The following is a 19968-nucleotide window of genomic DNA, read 5'->3' as shown; positions in this document are numbered from 1 at the left end:
CGATGTCTGAGTTTTAATGAGGTTCTCCCCATAAGGGTGACATTTCCCAGTGAGTCTTTGCTAAAAACAAATCGTTTCACTGAAGAAAATTCAAAGTGCCAAGATGCAGGCATTTTCATCATATTTTCAGAAACCATTTTCCAATTGTTCACCGAGCAGTCTCTGCCAAACTTGAAGACTTCAGCATGTTTGCTAAAGATGTCTTCATATTCTGCTGGATTACAGATTATAGGACATGTCCGTATCTCTCTCTCTCGACTTGAGCAAATACTCTATAAGAGGGCAGAAATGAGTGGCCTGTCATAGGAAAGACCAATTCAACACTTTTTATAATAGGCGGAGCTCTGTGTGTCAAGAAATATGAGCACATTGCAATCATTGTAGATTTGCGGTTCTGTCCTCCGCAACCATCCGCACGAATTTGTATAGTAGTGAAGTTTGACAAATCAGTTTGTGATAATCGATGGTAAACTGCAGATGACGTTTCATTAGACCCCTTGTTGAATTCATGATCCATCCATGTGTATGTAAAAACATTCTCCTTTGTCAACTTGGCATGTGAGGTACCCCTCACAATGGTAAAATTATAGGTGGCGACTGTAATAGGCAATTTGATCTGGAACTTTTGGATTCACAAGATTCTTTTCGCAGTCAAATGAAAATATTGTCATGCTGTCCCTTTCTTCTTGGAGCTTTCTGAAAAAAGCTGCAGCCCTTAGTTTGTGTACTCTAAGTTCCAAGATTAAATCATTCTTCAGTGATACGTTCGAACTTTCAAGTTTAATTTTCTCCTTGAGCTCTATGCAGTTTGAGCAAGCGTCAGTAACTGGTGTTCTGAATCCTATGTTGTAGCAACGCGTAAAAATTTCACGGAAGAACCACCGCTTCACCCTGAGTTCTTCAGGTGATTTCTTGTTATACATTTTGTAAAGCTTAGCGATGCTTAAATTTCCGGGTAGATACTGTCTGACCAGTGACTTTCCGCGGCAATAGTGACTTTCACAACACTGGACACTTTCAATGAAACGTTTCAGGGAGTGCCTCTTTTCAGTGTACTCTGGTTTGATCCTAGCTCCTCCCCTCTTTTCTGTTGGACGTTTCCCTGTCGTGAAGTGATTTCTGGCTATCCTCTGAACCCGATCTTTGCTGACATGCAATACATTCAAGAATGTCTTTTGGCAGAACTGAATGTGAAACTGTTCTGTATTAGCAAGTTTTATATACCTTCCACAACAAGAGAAATATTTTCGGCCATCTTAATACACTCTATTCACAGCACAAAACTGCATGAAAGACTAACACAGTTCAAGAACAACTCAAAGAGTGGAAAGACTGGCATAAAACGCGGGTATATTGTAGCGTGAGTCACGTGCTGAAATTATCCATTCCTATTGGTTGATTGTATATGACGAGTTTTGGAACGACAAGCGCCGTGGATAAGGCGAGTTATGGAACAATAGCCTAAGTTTGGTGCCAGATTTCTATGGGAAAAGGCGAGTTTTGGTGCTTAATTTTGTGTTAGAATTATCACAAACATCAGCAAGAAGGCAATGCTACCTCTAACTCATTTTTTTTTTAGAATGGATAAGACGAGTTTTGGAACAGACCGCCTCAAGTCGTTGTGTCAAGATTTATTGATTTAAGATCATTATCACAAATCAAAAATGTCAGGAAACTGTAAGTTCATAGGCTGAGAAAAGAAGTTAGAAGAAAGACAAGGGTGTTACATTCATGGAAAGAATTATGATGTCAGCATCAACTGCTTTTCAGAACAGTGCTTTTGGAACCCATTGTTGTATTGTATATTATATTGTGTCTGTGCTTGTCTGTAAGGTCATCAACCTGGAGGCTAATTCAATCCTGAAATAGCACCACCGAAGTTTATGCTGTTATAGAGACATTGTGAAAACTAATGATGGTGCCAAAATGAGGCACACTAGAGGAGATGAAAAGTGAGATACTTTGCCATTGCTTTCCCCACTGGGCTAGAAAGTGTTTTTGCAGCATGACTGACCCTATGACTATCATCTGTCTTAACACACAGTAGCTCTAGTCACACTCTGAATCACCCATTATTCAGCAGCTTCCATGCTGTCATAACCATAAATGTAAACAAGACAGGCTTCAGTGGAAGCTACATTTTGCCTTGGCCTGTCCAAGAGACACATTATAAAATACTGCATCCAACGAGCAACAGGCAAAATTATATTGTGAATTAAAAATTAGTGGGAGCAGCTAATAAGGCAGATAAATACTGTATTCTGCATGCTTGTAAATAAATATTATTCTTCAACAAAAGAGTCATTTCATGATTATTTGGTTGATCTTCCCAGAGTACAATAGCTGTTTATTTATCAAACAATCAGTCACTGATCTGCATTTAGGGCAGTCGCCCAGGTGGCAGATCCCTATCTGTTGTTTTCCTAGCCTTTTCTTAAATGATTGCAAAGAAATTGGAAATTTATTGAACATCTTCCTTAGTAAGTTATTCCAATCCCTAACTCCCCTACCTATAAACGAATATTTGCCCCAATTTGTCCTCTTGAATTCCAGCTTTATCTTCATATTGTGATCTTTCCTACGTTTAAAGACACCGCTCAAACTTATTCGTCTATTGATGTCATTCCACACCATTGACAGCTCGGAACATACCACTTATGATGTAGATGTTGATTCCCATAGGGAACCTGAAATATTTGTCCCGAATGAGTAAGTTTATAACACCAATATAAGTAGTCTGTTATCGGACATTATAAATTTTCCAGCTAACTCATTCCGCCACTTAGTCGAACAGCTTGTCCCCTTTCTCCCAAGTTTTCCCAGCCCAAACTTTGCAACATTTTTGTAAAGCTACTCTTTTGTCGGAAATCACCCAGAGCAAATCGAGCTGCTTTTCTTTGGATTTTTTCCAGTTCTTGAATTAAGTAATTCTGATGAGGTTCCCATACACTGTAACTATTACTCTGATTGGGGTCTCACCAGAGACTTATATGCCCTCTCTTTTACACCCTTACTACAATCCTTAAATACCCTCATAGCCATGTGCAGAGATCTGTACCCTTTATTTGCAATCATATTTAAGTGATTACCCCAATGAAGATCTTTCCTTATATTAAAACATAGGTACTTACAATGATCCCCTAAGGGAACTTTCACCCCATCAACACAGTAATTAAAACTGAGAGAATTCTTCCTATTTGTGAAACTCACAACCTGACTTTTAACCCTGTTTGTCATCATATCATTGCCTACTGTCCATCTCACAACATTATCAAGGTCATTTTGCAGTTGATCACAATCTTGTAACTTATTTATTACTTTGTACAGATTAACATCATCTGCAAAAAGCCTTATCTCTGATTCCACTTCTTTACACTTATCATTGATATATATAAGAAAACATAAAGGTCCAATAATATTGCCTTGAGGAATTCCCCTCTTAATTATTACAGGGACAGATAAAGCTTCACCTATACTAATGCTCTGAGTTCTATTGTCTAGAAATATAGCCACCTATTCAGTCACTCTTTTGTCAAGTCCAATTGCACTCATTTTTGCCAGTAGTCTCCCATGATCCAACCTATCAGATGCCTTAGATAGGTCTAATATAATCAGAAAGAATGCTTTCCCAAAGCTTACACGCAATGCATGTCAAACTGACTGGCCTGTAATTTTCAGCTTTATGTCTATCACCCTATCCTTTATTAGTGGTAATTATTTACTACCCACCAACACAGTAAAGAAACCTCCATAAAACTTCTACAGTCCCTCAACGTAGCCTCAAGCATTGTGCAGAAACCGCTGTCAACAAAGTCGAAGTCATGGTATCTCAGTAGCAACACTTGCCTATTCTCTGGATGATGGAAATGGAGTGGTCTATCACCTGCAGATCTTTGGGAACAGTTTGGAAGCAGATGCTATGAAGCCATTCCTCCATCTTCTACATCAAATCAATATCAAAAGGGCTACACTCCAAGGAGCATGGAGGATTCATCCTTCCCAGCCTCATTGAGTGTACAAATCAGTCACCAGTAGTAGGTCATTCACCCAAGCATTGTCCTGCAAAATGATGGGAGATATCTGCAGAAAGTGTTGTCATTTCTTGTGCAACAATGGTTGCAGGTGATGTTCCAAAAATGAACAGTAATACTGCACACCCACAGTCTGGCCTTGGGGTATGGTCTGCATTAAGATAATATCATCATAGTCATACACCAGAATCACCATCACCATCACCATCACCTTCACCTTAGTAGGGTTCTGACGCACTTTTGATCATCTTGCGAACCCATAATAATGCCAGTCATTCAATATCATTCAATGTCATTCAATTTGCATTTCAGTCTGGGCTCATATGATTGGGCCCATGTCTTACCCATCATTATGATACAGCATAGGAACCTATCGTGATGCAGTTTTTCCCATGCCAAGGCAATCTTTCAGGTGATATGCCTGTCTCTTGAGCTAACTCATGAACCAACTAGGTTTTAACATTTCCCAATCCCAGCTACTCACCAACAAGCTGTCACTAACACCAGGGCAATCCCACCGAGGCATGCTGGCCACATGATGTCATCCACCATTGAAGGCTTTGACCCACAATACCACAGTTCTGTAAGGCAACACCCAATCCCCACATGCCTCATGAAGGTCTTGACGACACTGTCATGCTGTATGGCCACACACACATTCCTTTCTAATCCAGCTGTGTTGTTCCTGTTTCGAGAACATCTTGGATACTAAATATTCAACTGGTCTCTCAAAGACAACACTATTCTTTGTAGCACAGTGTGTACATGAGAGACATTGATTCTGCTTCCTGGTGTATATAAAATAGTGTTGCCATTAATAAAGAAACAGCCTTCGTATATTTTGTTCATCATGTGCATTATATAATTTGATTTCTTTCTTACTCACAGGAACTACGTCGTCAGTGCCAACAATTTGCAGTGGATTTACTACATCAATCCCGAAGCTCTACAGAGCTAGCAATCATTTTAAATCATGACCCAACTTCTCCTCCCTACGAAGAGGGGGAGCACATGAAGTTAACACGCCTAGAGCTAGCCATCGATTATAAACAAAAGAAGGTATGATAAATATATTACCTTAAACTTCCTTAGGCCTAATATTCCTACTTTTGGAATGCATAAATGAATAAATATTAAAAATGTTATATACAGTAATAGTTCTGCTCTCAATCACTTGTAAATTAATAAAAAATTGAACATTAAAGTCTTGCTTCAGATTCAAACCAGGTGGATCATTCTAAATCAAAGATCAGTTATAGAATTATCTTTTGTCCAGAGTGAGATCACTTCACTAATCAACTGATAGTTGCTTGGAACATGAAAAGGAACACATAATATAGGATGAACAAAAAGCCAGGTCAGTCCAGGTGTTTTCTTTCAATGATCCAGGGTGCAAAATCACAGGTAGGATGATTTTACTTCAAAGGTTCCTCCCCACTAAAATTGCCAGGTGGGGGGAATTCTTTCATTATACTGTAAAATAATGAGGAAAATGTGTTAAAAGTTTGCAAGTCATATGTTAACAGATGCCTGGATGAGAAAAAAAATCAAATATAGAATTATCTTTTGTTCAGAGTGAGATCACTTCAACAGATCAACTGATAGTTGCTTGGAACATGAAAAGGAACACATAATATAGGATGAACACAAGGCCAGGTCAGTGTGAGTAAATGGAACATAGAAATAAAACCCTGTAAGTACAAGGATTGCGTATCTCATGCAAAACTTGTTGAGATTTTAAAATCTACTGGTGTAGATGTTGGTGATCTTCGTATCATTTCCCATCTGTACTGGAATCAAACGGCAGAGGTCAAAATAGAAGGAACTACTATTGAGGACATAGCTTTACGAAGAGGTGTCCGCCAGGGATGTGTCCTGTCCCCACTCCTTTTCAACATCTACTCTGAAGCTGTGTTCAGAGAGGCTATGGAAGATGTTAATCTAGGTATCAAGATCAATGGCTTTGTCATTAATAACATCTGATTTGCTGATGACATGATTGTGTTAGCCAGCAACTCTAGTGATCTTCAAATCATTATAAACAACATCGTAAGGACCAGTGAAACCTACGGTTTATCCTTGAATATTAACAAGACCAGGCTGATTGTATTCTCAAACACACCAAAACAGGCCTCCCTTTACATCAACAACAACATCGTCCAACAAGTATCATCTATCAAATATCTTGGAACTCTAGTTAACCAGCATTGTGATTCAAAATGCGAAATCTTATCCAGGATTGGACAAGCAAAAAATATGTTCAATACCATGAGGACCTTATTCACCAGCTGAGAACTCAACCTCCAGCTCAGAGTTCAAATGCTACGGTGTTATGTCTTTCCTGTCCTTCTGTATGGTTTCGAAGGGTGGGCGCTTAGCCCTTTATTGGAGAAGCATATTGAATCTTTTGAAATGTACTTATACAGAAGAATACTCCGAATATCTTGGGTAGAAAAGAAGACAAATGAAGAAGTCCTCAACATCTTGAACAAGAAGAAAGAGCTTCTCATAACCATCAAGGAGCGTAACCTCAGCTACCTCGGGCACATCATGAGAGGTGAACGATACGAACTTCTCCGACTGATCATTCAAGGGAAGATTGATGGGAAAAGATCTGTGGGAAGACGGAGAAATTCCTGGCTGAAAGACTAGCGGCAGTGGTATGGACATACGTCGATAGAAATCTTCCGTGCTGCCGTTTCGCGTGTAATCATAATCAATTGGATCGCCAACCTTCGAAGGGAGACGGTGTCATAAGAAGAAGAAGTACAAGGACAGTCTCCACATCTTCAATCAGATTGGTTCTCTCCTCATCCATCACAGTTCTTCTACATCTATTTCTTCTTAGCTCCCAATGATCTCGTTTCTGCTTCCCAATCTCTTACCACTGGTTTTCATCTTTATCTCATGTCTCTTCCCATTTCTTTTGTTTACCTGGCTTTCTTCTTCTCTTATGCTTTCAGAATCAAGGCTGAAGATCTGCCAAAATGGCCCTACAATGAGTGTTGATTTAATCAATCAGTCGCTACTGATCTGCATTTAGGGCAGTCGCCCAGATGGCAGATTCCCTATTTGTTGTTTTCCTAGCCTTTCCTTAAGTGATTGCAAAGAAAATGGACATTTATTGAACAACTCCCTTGGTAAGTTATTCAATCCCTGATTCCCCTTCCCAAAAATGAATATTTACCCCAATTTGTCCTCTTAAATTCCAGCTTTATCTTCATATTGTGATCTTTCCTACTTTTAAAGACACCACTCAAACTTATTCGTCTACTGATGTCTTTCCACACCATCTCACCACTGACAGCTCAGAATATACCACTTATTACAAGTAATGAAAATCATAGCAAATCCGAATTGAAAATAATCTCATGAAAAATATGAGAAATTTATTTTTCTTCCATCTATTCAATACAACTCAATATTTAAGTTACAGTTAAATCCTCATTAAAGAAGAATTGGTACATGTTTCGCCCTTTCCTACAGGGCATCACCGGCCATAGCATTACCTCAAACCATATCAGGTACCTGATTTTTTAAATATAAAATATACAAAATTGAATATGTTAAAAAACTTCACTTAAAAAAGCAGCCATTGCATGAGTAACTTGATTTAGATACAAGTGGAAATGAACAATGTTGATGGCCTTGAGCAATGGTCAATATTGAATATGAATGAAAGTATAAAATATTGTTTACAAAATGATGAAAGTGAATAGAGAACAAAGGTAAATCTATTATGTAAGAACTTAGTAAGGAAATGCATTCCAACACTGTGCCATTTATACATAATATTGGACCTTAGCATGTGTACTTGATATAGTCTTATTCAAAAGATATTGAATAAGTTCAAAGTTTATAGTTTGTAACTGGCCCAGAAAGACATTATATTTATGACATTTCAACAGCCGCACTAAGTTGTTCTCTAATCATCTGTTCAATATAGGCGCTCAAGTAGAACTATGACATAAATATGTCTTTCTGGGCCAGTTACAAACTATAAACTTAGAACTTTATTTTAAATACAGTGAAACCTCCATTATCCATTCCCTAAAACTACGTTTTCCCATATTATTTGTTCGAATCGCAATGTCCCGCGAACATCCCAATTAAATAATATTGTAAAAATCCCTCATTATCCTCTCCTTGAAGAAACAATTTCCCGGATCAAACATCCAGCAATTTCAGTCCCATTAATGCTAAATCCTTGATCAAGTGCTTTTCAAGAAACATTATCTCACAAAAGGACGGCTACAACGTACCTATGGACTTGGCGTTAACACCCTGCCATTATGACAATTAGCAGTAGGCAGTGAACTTGTATAAGGGACCATTTTAGCATTGCATTTAGCTGGTATTGTTTAGGGAACCCTCGGAAATCATAAAGCAAAGAATGCCCACAACAGTCGGAAGGAGACAGCACATTTCAACAGCTCTGCCTGAAGACAGAATGAGTTTCGTCAAATGTCAAAATTTCATACTTGTTAAACATCTACATTATGCCCAGGGTTAGATGTGCTTCTTTCATTTTTTTAATTGTATCACCGAACAGGTTTTCCACTAATTGTGCTTCGCATAACACTCGACAATGAACGCATGCTGTTTTATCGTGAGCACCATTTTGTGTTGCATTCAACTGGTCACTAAACATGTCTGCTCCTCTCACTCACTCACACATAATGTTCCTGCGATGTACTCGGAACAGAGCATGCGGGAGATTTGCACATGACATGCGACAGCAACCGATTACTGAATCAAAATCACAGTTGCCAGCATTTCCTGTGATGGACAGTTCCCCTGTTCATTAACAAGGGTTAGTTCCACATCAGCATAGCTGTGGAGGTTCAAACCAGCCTTCAGGCTGAATACCCAACATACATACATATTTACAACCTCGTTAATGTGATTACCCCAATCAAGATCTTTCCCTATATTAACACCTAACTACTTCCAATGGTCCCCATTGGATACTTTCACTTCATCAACGCAGTAATTAAAACTGTTAGGACTTGGTGAAAGTTACAACCTGATTTTTACCCCATTTATCATCATACCATTGTTTGCTGTCCATCTCATAACTTCATCAAGGTCTCTTTGCAGTTCTTCACAATCCCATAACTTATTTACCATTGTATACTGTAATGTCATCCTAAAAAAGCCTTATCTTTGAGTCCAGGTCTTTACTCATACCATTTGAATATTTAAAACAACAGTTCCTCATCCAACACCATCTTCCAGTCCCGATTCCATTGTCCTATGCTGTTCTTTATGGAGTCTGTTATGGAGTTTTCATGGTTCAAGGAGGAATAGGAGGCACCTGGGTTGAGTGGGTGGACAGGGGATTACTTAGAGCAACTTTTAACATAACAAAATTTGGAAATTTTATTTCTTTCCTTTCTTAAAATTGAGATAGAAAATCTAATAGGATAACAAAATAATTGAAAAGTTTAATAATGCGCTCATCAGCTCCAACAATATCTTGGACTTAGAAGACCTGAAATCAGAAACAAAACTTGAGATATTTATCTAGTTGTTAAATTACATAGAGAAGAGCATTATTGCTCCTGACAGGTACAATATTTTAAGAGCAAGATTTCCTCTGGGCAGGTACCCTACATAGGAGTCTGAGCTCCAAAATACAAGAGTCTAGCCTCAAATTGACAATCAGTTTCTTATGACACACTTAAAATTACACTAGGCAACCCATCGGGTAACCCCACTTCAAAGCTTTCATACACGGTTGCCCCATGTTGGGCTTATCATTGCTTAACAATAAAATTAGTCACTGTTCCCAAAGGGAACTAACATGAAGAAACAGTTACCCTATGAATAATGCAGAATAAACAGGGACATAATAATCCATACTACACGGCCTTAAGCATTAAAAAAAAAAAAGTTACACATAACTGGTCATTAACAAAAGGCAAGGAGGCGAAACACCAGCACTCCTTATAGAAATGTCTGGAAATCTAAGTGGGCTTAAAGGCCCAAAGATACAGAAGCTAATCCTATACTAAAAAGAGGTGACTAAAGGAGGAATATTTAAAGCCAAGGCAAGATTTACAAAATTTTGAGGTTGTAAACTTTAGTCACACAATTGCAAGGTTGAATGGGAGACAGCAGAGGTTCACCACTCTTCGTTCCCTTACATTTCATATTTCTGAGTAGGGAATAGAACCAGAGTCCTCGGAATTTCCAGAAAATCCTACATTTAAACCACCAGGTTACAAAATTACATTAAAAGAAAATGGATGAAGCCTCACGTCAAACTACCTGCAGGCGCTATCACATGTTTAGGTAAATTCTGCCATTACCTTGTATTCCTGGATGTTCTTCAAGCAGGCCATGCCCCTACCTCCTAGGCCTCTGTCAGGTCGCACTCTCAAGCACTGGAACAATTTAGACAAGACGGCCCTAAAGTGCCTTGCTTTTACAGTTCTGTAGGGGAAGCTTCCAGATTAAATTGTAACTACACTTTGCTTATAGGCTGAATTCTCCTACACACCCCCGGGTTTGATTGGCTAGAGAACATATTTGTAAGCCTCTGATAGGTAGATTACAATAGAGGAGGAACAAGCTGAAATGTTGACAACTTTGGTACATTAAAAAAAAAAAAAATTCCACCCATCGAGTTGGCCATGTGGTTAGAGGCGCGTGGCTGTGAGCTTGTATCCAGGAGATAGTGGCTTCGAATCCCACTGTCGGCAGCCCTGAAGATGGTTTTCCGTGGTTTCCTATTATCACACCAGTCAAATGCTGGGGCTGTACCTTAATTAAGGCCACGGCCGCTTCCTTCAAACTCCTAGGCCTTTCCTATCCCATCGTCGCCATAAGACTATCTGTGTCGGTGCACAACGTAAAGCCATTAGTAAAAAAAAATCCTCAGAAAAAGCTTTACCAATTTCCACAATAAATATTACTCTATCAAGTAGTTTGTTGTTAATCCAGTAAGGAGCATTCTGATATGTTACCCCAAGCCTGAATAATTTACTGACAGATCAGCTGGAGCGGCAGATGCTTAGCACTGGCGTGTACTGGTATTAATGGTTTCCAGAAGCTATCCATTCTGAACACTTTCACCGCAAATGGATTTTAAAGGAGTTGTTCACTGACATATCCATGTCAAGATTGATGTTAGACCACCTGGAATCACAACGAGATCGGTTTTATTAGTTCTGATTTAATCATCATCATCATCATCGTTGACCAACTCCAGTTTCCCAGGTGTGGTATAAGAGCCCCTTCCATTTTGTTCTGTCCATGAACCATTCTTCATTCACAATCCGCTCCCAATCCTGACCTCTCTCCTCTACATCCTTCTTCACTAAGTCTGTCCATTTTTCTCTAGGTCTTCCCACTGGTCTCTTTCCCCTGATTTCTCTTTCATACTCCTTTCTTGCAGACCTGTTGGCACTCATTCTTTTCACATCACAAAATCACTTCAGTCTTGCCTTTTGGATCTTCTGGAGTAAGGAGTCTTCTAGTCCTACGTCTTCTCCTACTTTTTCATTGCTGATTTTATCCCTCCTGGTCTTCTGGATCATTGTGCGTAGGAACTTCATTTCTGCTGCTTGGAGTTTCGAGTGTCCTTTCTTGTTAATGTAACGGTTTCCAGGCTGTATGTGAGGATAGGGGTGTAGTATGATTTATACAGTGTCATTTTGGTTTTGAGTGGTACTTGTTTATCCTATAGTAGCTGTCTTACTTGGAGGTAAAAATGTATTGCTTTGCTGATTCGACTGTTTACTTCATATTTAGCTAAGTTATCCTTGGACATTATACTACCCAAGTACTTAAATTCTGTGACACTGTCCAGCTTAGTGCCATTTAGCATGATTTCTGGCTGATTGTCACCCTTCTGTACCTTCAACACCACTGTTATAGCCTTGTTAATGTTTAATCCATATCTTTCAAACTCCTGACTCCACCCCTGCAGTCTCTCTTCTACATCTTTCTCGGAGTTACCCCAAATTACTAAATCATCTGCAAATGCAAATGCAAATGCTTATAAGTCTTGTTGTCTCTTTTCTTTTAACGCTTTTAATTTGGTATCCATTACAATGATAAATAATAGGGGCGACAAAGCACTACCTTGTTGTACTCCGCTTTTTGTCTCAAACCAGTCTGACAGTCCAGAACCGACTTGTACACAGCTTCTGGTTTTCTCGTAAAGCACCTTAACTTTTGAAATTAGACTGTCTCGAACTTCGAGCTTTCTCAGGCACTCCCAAATAAGCTCCCTTGGTATGCTGTCATAGGCCTTTTCAACGTCAAGGAACAGTAGATATAAAGGCTTCTCTTTTTCCCAATGTTTTTATATCAGCATCTTGACAGCAAATATAAGATCTGTTGTTGATCTTCCAGGCCTAAAGTCATATTGTTCCTCTTCTAAAAGTGGTTCTACAATTTCTCATAGTCTACTCTCTATAATTTTTTCCAGAATTTTTTAGTCCATGAGAGAGTAGAGTGATGCCACAGTAGTTGGTACAATTCTGTCCGCTGCCTTTCTTGAATATAGGTACAATTGTACCTTTCTTCCAGTCTTCTGGGATGGTGTTTTTCTGCCATACTACATTTAGGAGTCTATATAGCAATTGGATTGCTGGGGTTCCTCCTGCTCTTAACATGTCCACACTTAACTCATCTATTCCTGCAGCTTTCCCTTTCTTCATACTTTTAAGGCTCTTCTCTATCTCCAGCCATGTGATTGGTGGCTCCATATTTTTACTGAGCTCTTCACTTTTTCCAGATTCTTCTCTGTTTTGAATTACATTTGATGCCTCTCCATTCAGGAGCTTGTCAAAGAAGGTCTTGAATTCTCTCCTGATTCCATCTTCATCTCGTACTACTGATCCACTGTCCTGCTCTATTACCTTCATGTCTTCTAGGTTATTTTGATTTCTTTTAATTACTCTGTAAAGAAGTTTCTTGTTTCCTCTGCTGTCCTCTTCCAACTTTTCCACAAACTCATTCCATTTTTTCTCTTTCTCTTCTCTTACTATCATCTTAGCTGTAAGTTTTTTTGCCCTGTAGAGTTCCTGTAGTTTAGTTATTTCTTGGCCACCTGGATCTTGTGCATCTCTTTGCTTTTCTTTGTCTAGCATCCTTTTTGCCCAATTTCTCTCTTTTATAGCCAATCTGACTCTGTCATTCCACCAAGGTGTCTCTTTTTCTTTCATGGTAGATCCTGTTACTCACACAGGTCTTTAGCTTCACCCACCCTCCAAAGTATCCTTAAAAATTTTCCATTCTTCTTCTACTGTATTCATTTCCCCTTTTGGTAAGTGTCTCTGTATCCTTATTTTATATTCTTCCTTCAGCTTGGCTTCTTCTAATTTCCAAGTCTTCTCTTTACGTTTTCTTTTTCTTTTCTTCGGGGTTGTGTTAGCCACATGATTTAGGTCTGCAATCAATAATCTATGATCACTGTCCATACACTCACTGGGGATAACTCTGACATCAGTTACATAATTCCCTCCTCCTTTGTTAGTGATGATATAATCGATGAGCAACTTATGTTTTCCATCCCAGCTATATCTTGTTATCTTGTGGCTGTCTTGTTTTTGGAGGAAGGTATTTTTGATGATCAATCCATTTCTTCTGCACAAATCAAGCAGTTGTTCACCTTCTGCATTTCTGTTCCCAAACCCATGTGGTCCAATGATTTCCTCATAGCCAAGTCTGTCTGTCCCAACTTGTGCATTTAAGTCCCCAATGATGATGACATTTTCTTCATGAATTATATCTTCTAGATCTTGACAGAGTATCCAGTATTCGGGAGATAGTAGGTTCGAACCCCACTGTTGGCAGCCCTGAAAATGGTTTTCCGTGGTTTCCCATTTGCACACCAGGCAAATGCTGGGGCTGTACCTTAATTAAGGCCACGGCCGCTTCCTTCCCACTCCTACCCCTTTCCTGTCCCATTGTTGCTGTAAGACCTATCTGTGTCGGTGCGACGTAAAACAACTATTTTATTATTATTATATTATTATTATTGATATATACAGTCGTATCAGCACACACGTTATTAAAACATAACCATTTTTCGGACACTAAGGTCCATCATCAGTGTTAATATTATAATTCGTAAAACAACTAGCAAAAAAAAAAAAAAAGATTTTGACAGAATTGTTCCTTCTCTTGAGCACTACATCCAACCTGTGGTGCATATACCTGCACTACCGTGTAATTTGTGGACTCCAGCTGCATAGATAATTTTAATGATCCTATCATTCTTATAGGATACTTCGGTAATGGCGTCCATGTCTTTTGTTATCAAGAAAGCTACACCATTTCTGGCCTCTTCCTCGCGTCCACTCCATAGTAAGTTGTAGCCATCTCTGAGAATCTTGCTACCTGCCTTTCTCCATTTTGTTTCACTCATTCCCAATATGGATAGATTTTTTCCTCTTCATCATATCGATAAGCCCTTCCGTTTTTCCAGTCAGGGTCAAAATATTCATAGTCCCAATTCTTACATTGTTCTTCAGACATATCTGTCTTTCATCAGAGCCATGTTGGCCATCATACCTGCCAGATCTGCTCGAAGACTTTGTCAATTTCGGTATTATTCTTTATCTCCATCCGAGGCTCGTTTGATTATTGAAAGAATTCGAAGACGCTACCACTGGCTTGCTAGGCCTACCACGGATCTTCGTGTTGATACTTTATTATGCACTAGATGATTAGTGCCTGGCACGCATTTCCTCATGTCAGTTAAGTCTGTGGTTTACCCGCCAACACTCAGGAGGCTGATTGCAGTGGTTGCCCACTGGACGATGGGCTCGCCACATCCCTACACCTAATAGTTCTGATTTAATATATCACCAAAAAAACCCACAAAAAAACGAAATGGCGTATGGCTTTTAGTGCCAGGAGTGTCCGAGGACAAGTTCGGCTTGCCAGATGCAGGTCTTTTGATTTGACGCCCGTAGGCGACCTGTGCATTGTGATGAGGATGAAATGATAATGAAGACGACACATACACCCAGCCCCTATATCAGCGAAATTAACCAATTTGGTTAAAATTTCCAACCCCGCCGGGAATCGAACCTGGGACTCCTGTGACCAAAGGCCAGCACACTAACCATTTAGCCATGGAGCCGGACCACTAACCATTTACCCATGGAGCCGGACAATATATCACAAATTTTACTGTATTGAGAAAGGTGGATAATACCTCTTTACAAGTAAAAGTTGCAGTATGGAATCTAATAAGAAATATATGTAATGGTATCCATCTAATTATTCAAGTAAAAGACTGGATGGACAAGCAAATGATGTGTGAATGGATACGTTCTATGTGGCAGCAAAGACCTGGTGCTCCAAAAGTAGGCCTTACTTGTACTGGTCAGCCTTAGTGGCCAACTTGTTAATGCTGTGAAGCAAGAGCTTGGAGCTAATAAAATCAATCTTGCCAGTAGTTTTAATTAGAACATATGCCACTCCCTTCTCAGAAACAGTAGTGTTCCTTGGCATGTCAAAATACACAGTTTGGTCAGCGTTGCTGATCTGTGAGAGGAGGTACAAGTTTTGCTGCCTTAACCTGATCACATGCTTGTGAAACTCTGTAACTTTATCAGTGCAGTCTTTAGACAGTTCTTGGCACAAAGATACCGGTATTTATTATTATTATTATTATTATTATTATTATTATTATTATTATTATTATTATTATTATTATTATTATTATTTATTATTATTTATTATTATGCCACATAATGCAGCGTCTTGCCTTGAATAAGTTTCCTGGAATATTGTGGGAACATGCAACTCCTGTGCTCTTAGTCATAATATTTTGTGGAAAACCCTGCAACTGTTGTTCCACATCTCTCTCACCCATTCCAATAATGCTTCCTCAACACCTGGGAACTTGCTCTGTTGAGACTGTGCGTGGCAGTGGCTCTTTCTCTTTGTTATTGTAGGTGCACATTCATGCAGCAAACTCATGAACTGGAAGTGTGAATCTTAATCAGGACAAAAATGTACACAAATATTTCAGTCAAAAGTTTGGAATGCAGCTAATATGTGACAATAGCCAATATTCAAGTAAATATGGTAATACTTCTTACAATCAGTATTTTTATCCAGAATTAATTCTTAAAGATTTCAGTAGATCAACAGTGGTACGTGAGCCCTGTAATAAGAACACTGTCAAGTTTCACAGATTTAATTGTATTTACTTGAGTTTCACTCTTTAAACCTCCAATGATATTTTTGAAACAGGTAACAAATACATTATCTGAGTTTAAGTGGAGTATAACAAACATTTATCAATGGCAACTTAAATTTTCTAAACACTTTAGCTTCAACACCATATTTGGATTATTGCACGTTATAAACTTCAAAAGTCAAAGTATCAACTTGTGAAAATTTGGATTTTATAATTCCACCTTTACAATACTGTAATTGTCTTTATTAAGAAGACTACATTAAATTACACTCCTGAAACATGTTTTGTCCTCTTATAGGACATCTTCAGTCACAAATACAAATACATAACATTAAAAATAAGGCGAGGACACACTGAAATAAGTAAATGCAAAGTATTTGTATCCTGTGACGCGGCGTGATGGCGTCTTGTCAATCTTTAATGTTAAAATGGTGCGGCGTGAACATGATATGAAGCATGAAGTCCAATTAAAATCATATGTTAAAACTGTCGTTCAAAACAACAAATTTAGCACTTGAGGTGGAGTGGTCGACATAGGACAGGCAAGGAGGCCCCTATTGTCAACAAACAATCAGGTTCAACTTGCATCAGTATAACTCCACCTCCTAATCAAGAAAGCTATTATAATGTGGCATCACCACAACACTGTTTTATGTACAATATGCACATAATTTTATTCGCATAGCCACTTACAGTGTTTTATAATTGACAATTCATTCCCTAAAGTTTGGTGATAGGTCCTTCATAATCTCTTCATAATGGGAATACTAGCAGTACTGCAGAAATTTAGTGGTGACATTTTTAAGCTTAGCCTGCAATATACATAATTATTATGTTATTGCTGGTTGTAATTTTTTTTAACTTTGTAGAAAAATATGTCATGTATTGTTAAGAATGAGCAGTTCCTTATTTGGATGACTTGGAAATACAGTGTTTTACATAAGTTCATCTTATTAATACATGGCAGTGTGAGAGTATTAGTCAGTAAAGAATGTGAAGCAAAACCTGAAATCTTATACATGTTGAGAAAAACTGATAGAGTATACACATGTGAAGTTTTCTAAATAGTGTGAAGAAAAATCTTCAGTTACATTTTAATTAATTTCATAATTAATAGAGTTTTTATCCTTTTACTATTTATTCTGTTTTAGTTTGTGGCTCATCCCAACATTCAACAATTGTTGGCAGCCATCTGGTATGAAGGTCTGCCTGGTTTTCGAAGAAAGTCTAATATGCAGAAACTTATGGAAATTGTCTCAGTAGCCCTGCTGTTCCCTTTCTATTGTACTCTATACATGATCGCACCAAACACCTCGACTGGAAAACTTGTACGGAAACCATTCATGAAGTTTCTTATCCATGCCTCATCATATCTATTCTTTCTAGGTATGTGAATGAATAAAAGAACATTGTAATAATAGTCTTAGCAGTGTACAAGACAACTACCAATTAAACATTCAAAAGATTATATATGAGTCTGAAGTATTTGTATGATTATTTTTCTCATTTTTAACAATCATGTTCCAAACATGACTGAGTTATGTTTGATGACCCATCCCTACATGTTCTCAAATAATCTGACAGGGACATATTTATTCTAAAATAATTTATCAATACAAATTTTATATTAGACCAATTATAAAGTAGGAAATCTAAAGAAGAAGAGAATGATAAAAGCTAAGAAAACCAGATGGAGAACTATATAACTGACTGATTGATTGAACAGAAGGGGTGTAAGTAACGGCACCCTCATAGTAGGAAAAATATTTCATGATACAAAATTGTATGTTCATATTCATCATTGGAATAGGGAGGAAGGTTAATGCCCGTAATGTAGAACCTCAATAATTTCTGGACAGTCTGTATTGTAAGAGTTATCATATGCATGTACTTATTCATCAGCAGCAGTGCCACTTTACATACACCATATAAGTATAAACCATCACATATTATCTCCAGTGTAAACTCAGTCCACCCATTTACATTTTTATGTTTACTAACATTCTATCCAGATCCACCAAACCATATTTGATTGCAATAGGATGGAATGAATTTGAATAACATTAATATTAACTTCAATCATAGATGTTTCTGTTTGGAGTCTTCAAATGTGTCCCTTAAAATATTATCATGGAGATATGTTTCAGTGCTTAAGGGACCCAAAACCTTGAAAAATCAGATGGAGTGCCAACATCATAAGTGGCCCTCTGTAAGAAATTTGTATGGACCAGGCCTGCACACTATAGTATTACATTAAGTATTGCCAGAAACTGCATTATGATATTAAATCAAAATCTCTTTATTTGCAAATGAGGTGTCTACCTCGGTGGCAAATGGTACACTAAAATACATTATTGTCAAGCACTAAATTTTAAATTAATAAGAGATGAAGAAAATTTTCCTAGAATACAATATTATACAATTTACGCTAATAATTTGTTCTATTAAACACACACATCATCCTTAATAAATTTATATTGTTTACAAAATTCTACTTATAATATCTTACAAACATAGTCAACTCATATACAGTATGTGAAATTACTTCTAATAATAATATACAACTGGTATAAGATTAAAATTAACATTGAATTTATTTACATATTTATATTTTACCCATTTTGGAACCTAAGTAGCATAACGACCTGCTGCGTCTTAACCAGAGCCCCTTTCGCCACTACTTTTCCAAGTTCCTGAAGGGCCTTCACAGCTACCGTAGCGTTCCCAGGGCCCTCGAAGTCCCCACTGTACTTCACCCCTACAGGCAGTCCCCTACTTGGGCTGTCCAAACTCCATAGACCAGGGGATGGAATTAATTTAATCACACACATTTTTTTTTTTACAATATCCTGCACTGGTCGAATGCCCTCTAACATTTCATTTATTTTCTCTGTTGTTGTTTATTCTCTTCTTGAATATCTGTACAGATTTTGGAAAAGGATCAAACACTACCCCTGGTAAACTGTTCCACTCCTTCACGCCCTTCCCAATGAATGAAAATTTACCCCAATCGCTTCTGCTAAAATTCCTTCTAATTTTGTACATGTGGTCAGTTCTACCAATATAATTATTTTCCAACTGAAGCCTCTCACGGATTAAGTATTAATCATGTCAGAGTTGTCATTGTTCATTTACAATAATTATTTTGTTCTTTCCTTGCAGTATTATGAAAAAACACTTAATGCATCCTTACTTCATAATTTTTAACAAAAAAAAGAAAACCACACATACACAAGTAATTCCAGTAGCTCTACTCTTAATTCTTAATTGGATATACATTTTCTTGCAGCCTTTGTAAGTAGAAGAAAGAAGTGGAGTGGTGAAAATGGAAAAGAAAAAAGCAAATAGGACTGGTTGAGGAACCAATAAATCTAAGTATTAATGAGTACTGGTATATGATGGTACTTTCAAACTTTCGCATTAAAGTGATCACTTATATTTAATAGACAATTTTGAGAATACCCTCCTGGCTTGCTTTCCACAAAAGTATTAATCATGTCAGAGTTGTCATAAGTTTTTCACAATTTAATTCAGGGTTGAGATGTTTGCTAAAACTGATAAATGGTCCTGGATCATTGTAGAGCAGTCCATCTCCATAGCATAATGGTTAAATCTGTTAGCTGCCATCCTCTGGGGCTTGGATTCAATTCCCAATACTGCCAGAGATTTAAGAATGACAGGAAGGCTGGTATGTGGTTAAAACTGTATATGCAGCTCACCTTGAGCCTGAAAAGAGCTCCACCACCTTGGGACTAAGGCATGAGT

General features: G+C 38.0%; 1 protein-coding gene across 1 annotated transcript in view; it reads left to right on the top strand.

Moving 5' to 3' along the window:
* The window catches only part of LOC136866414 (transient-receptor-potential-like protein), a 208634-nt gene that overhangs the window by 68962 nt on the left and 119704 nt on the right, over positions 1-19968 (top strand). The window contains exons 7-8 of the mRNA XM_067143337.2: positions 4920-5090; positions 17355-17589. Coding sequence (XP_066999438.2) covers positions 4920-5090; positions 17355-17589 — 406 coding nt within the window. The remainder of the gene's footprint in view (positions 1-4919; positions 5091-17354; positions 17590-19968) is intronic.

The sequence above is a fragment of the Anabrus simplex genome, chromosome 3 (genome assembly GCF_040414725.1).
Source record: "Anabrus simplex isolate iqAnaSimp1 chromosome 3, ASM4041472v1, whole genome shotgun sequence".
Classification (NCBI taxonomy): domain Eukaryota; kingdom Metazoa; phylum Arthropoda; class Insecta; order Orthoptera; family Tettigoniidae; genus Anabrus; species Anabrus simplex.
Note: the sequence above shows the minus strand (reverse complement) of the source record. Positions and strands in the feature narration are given on the sequence as shown.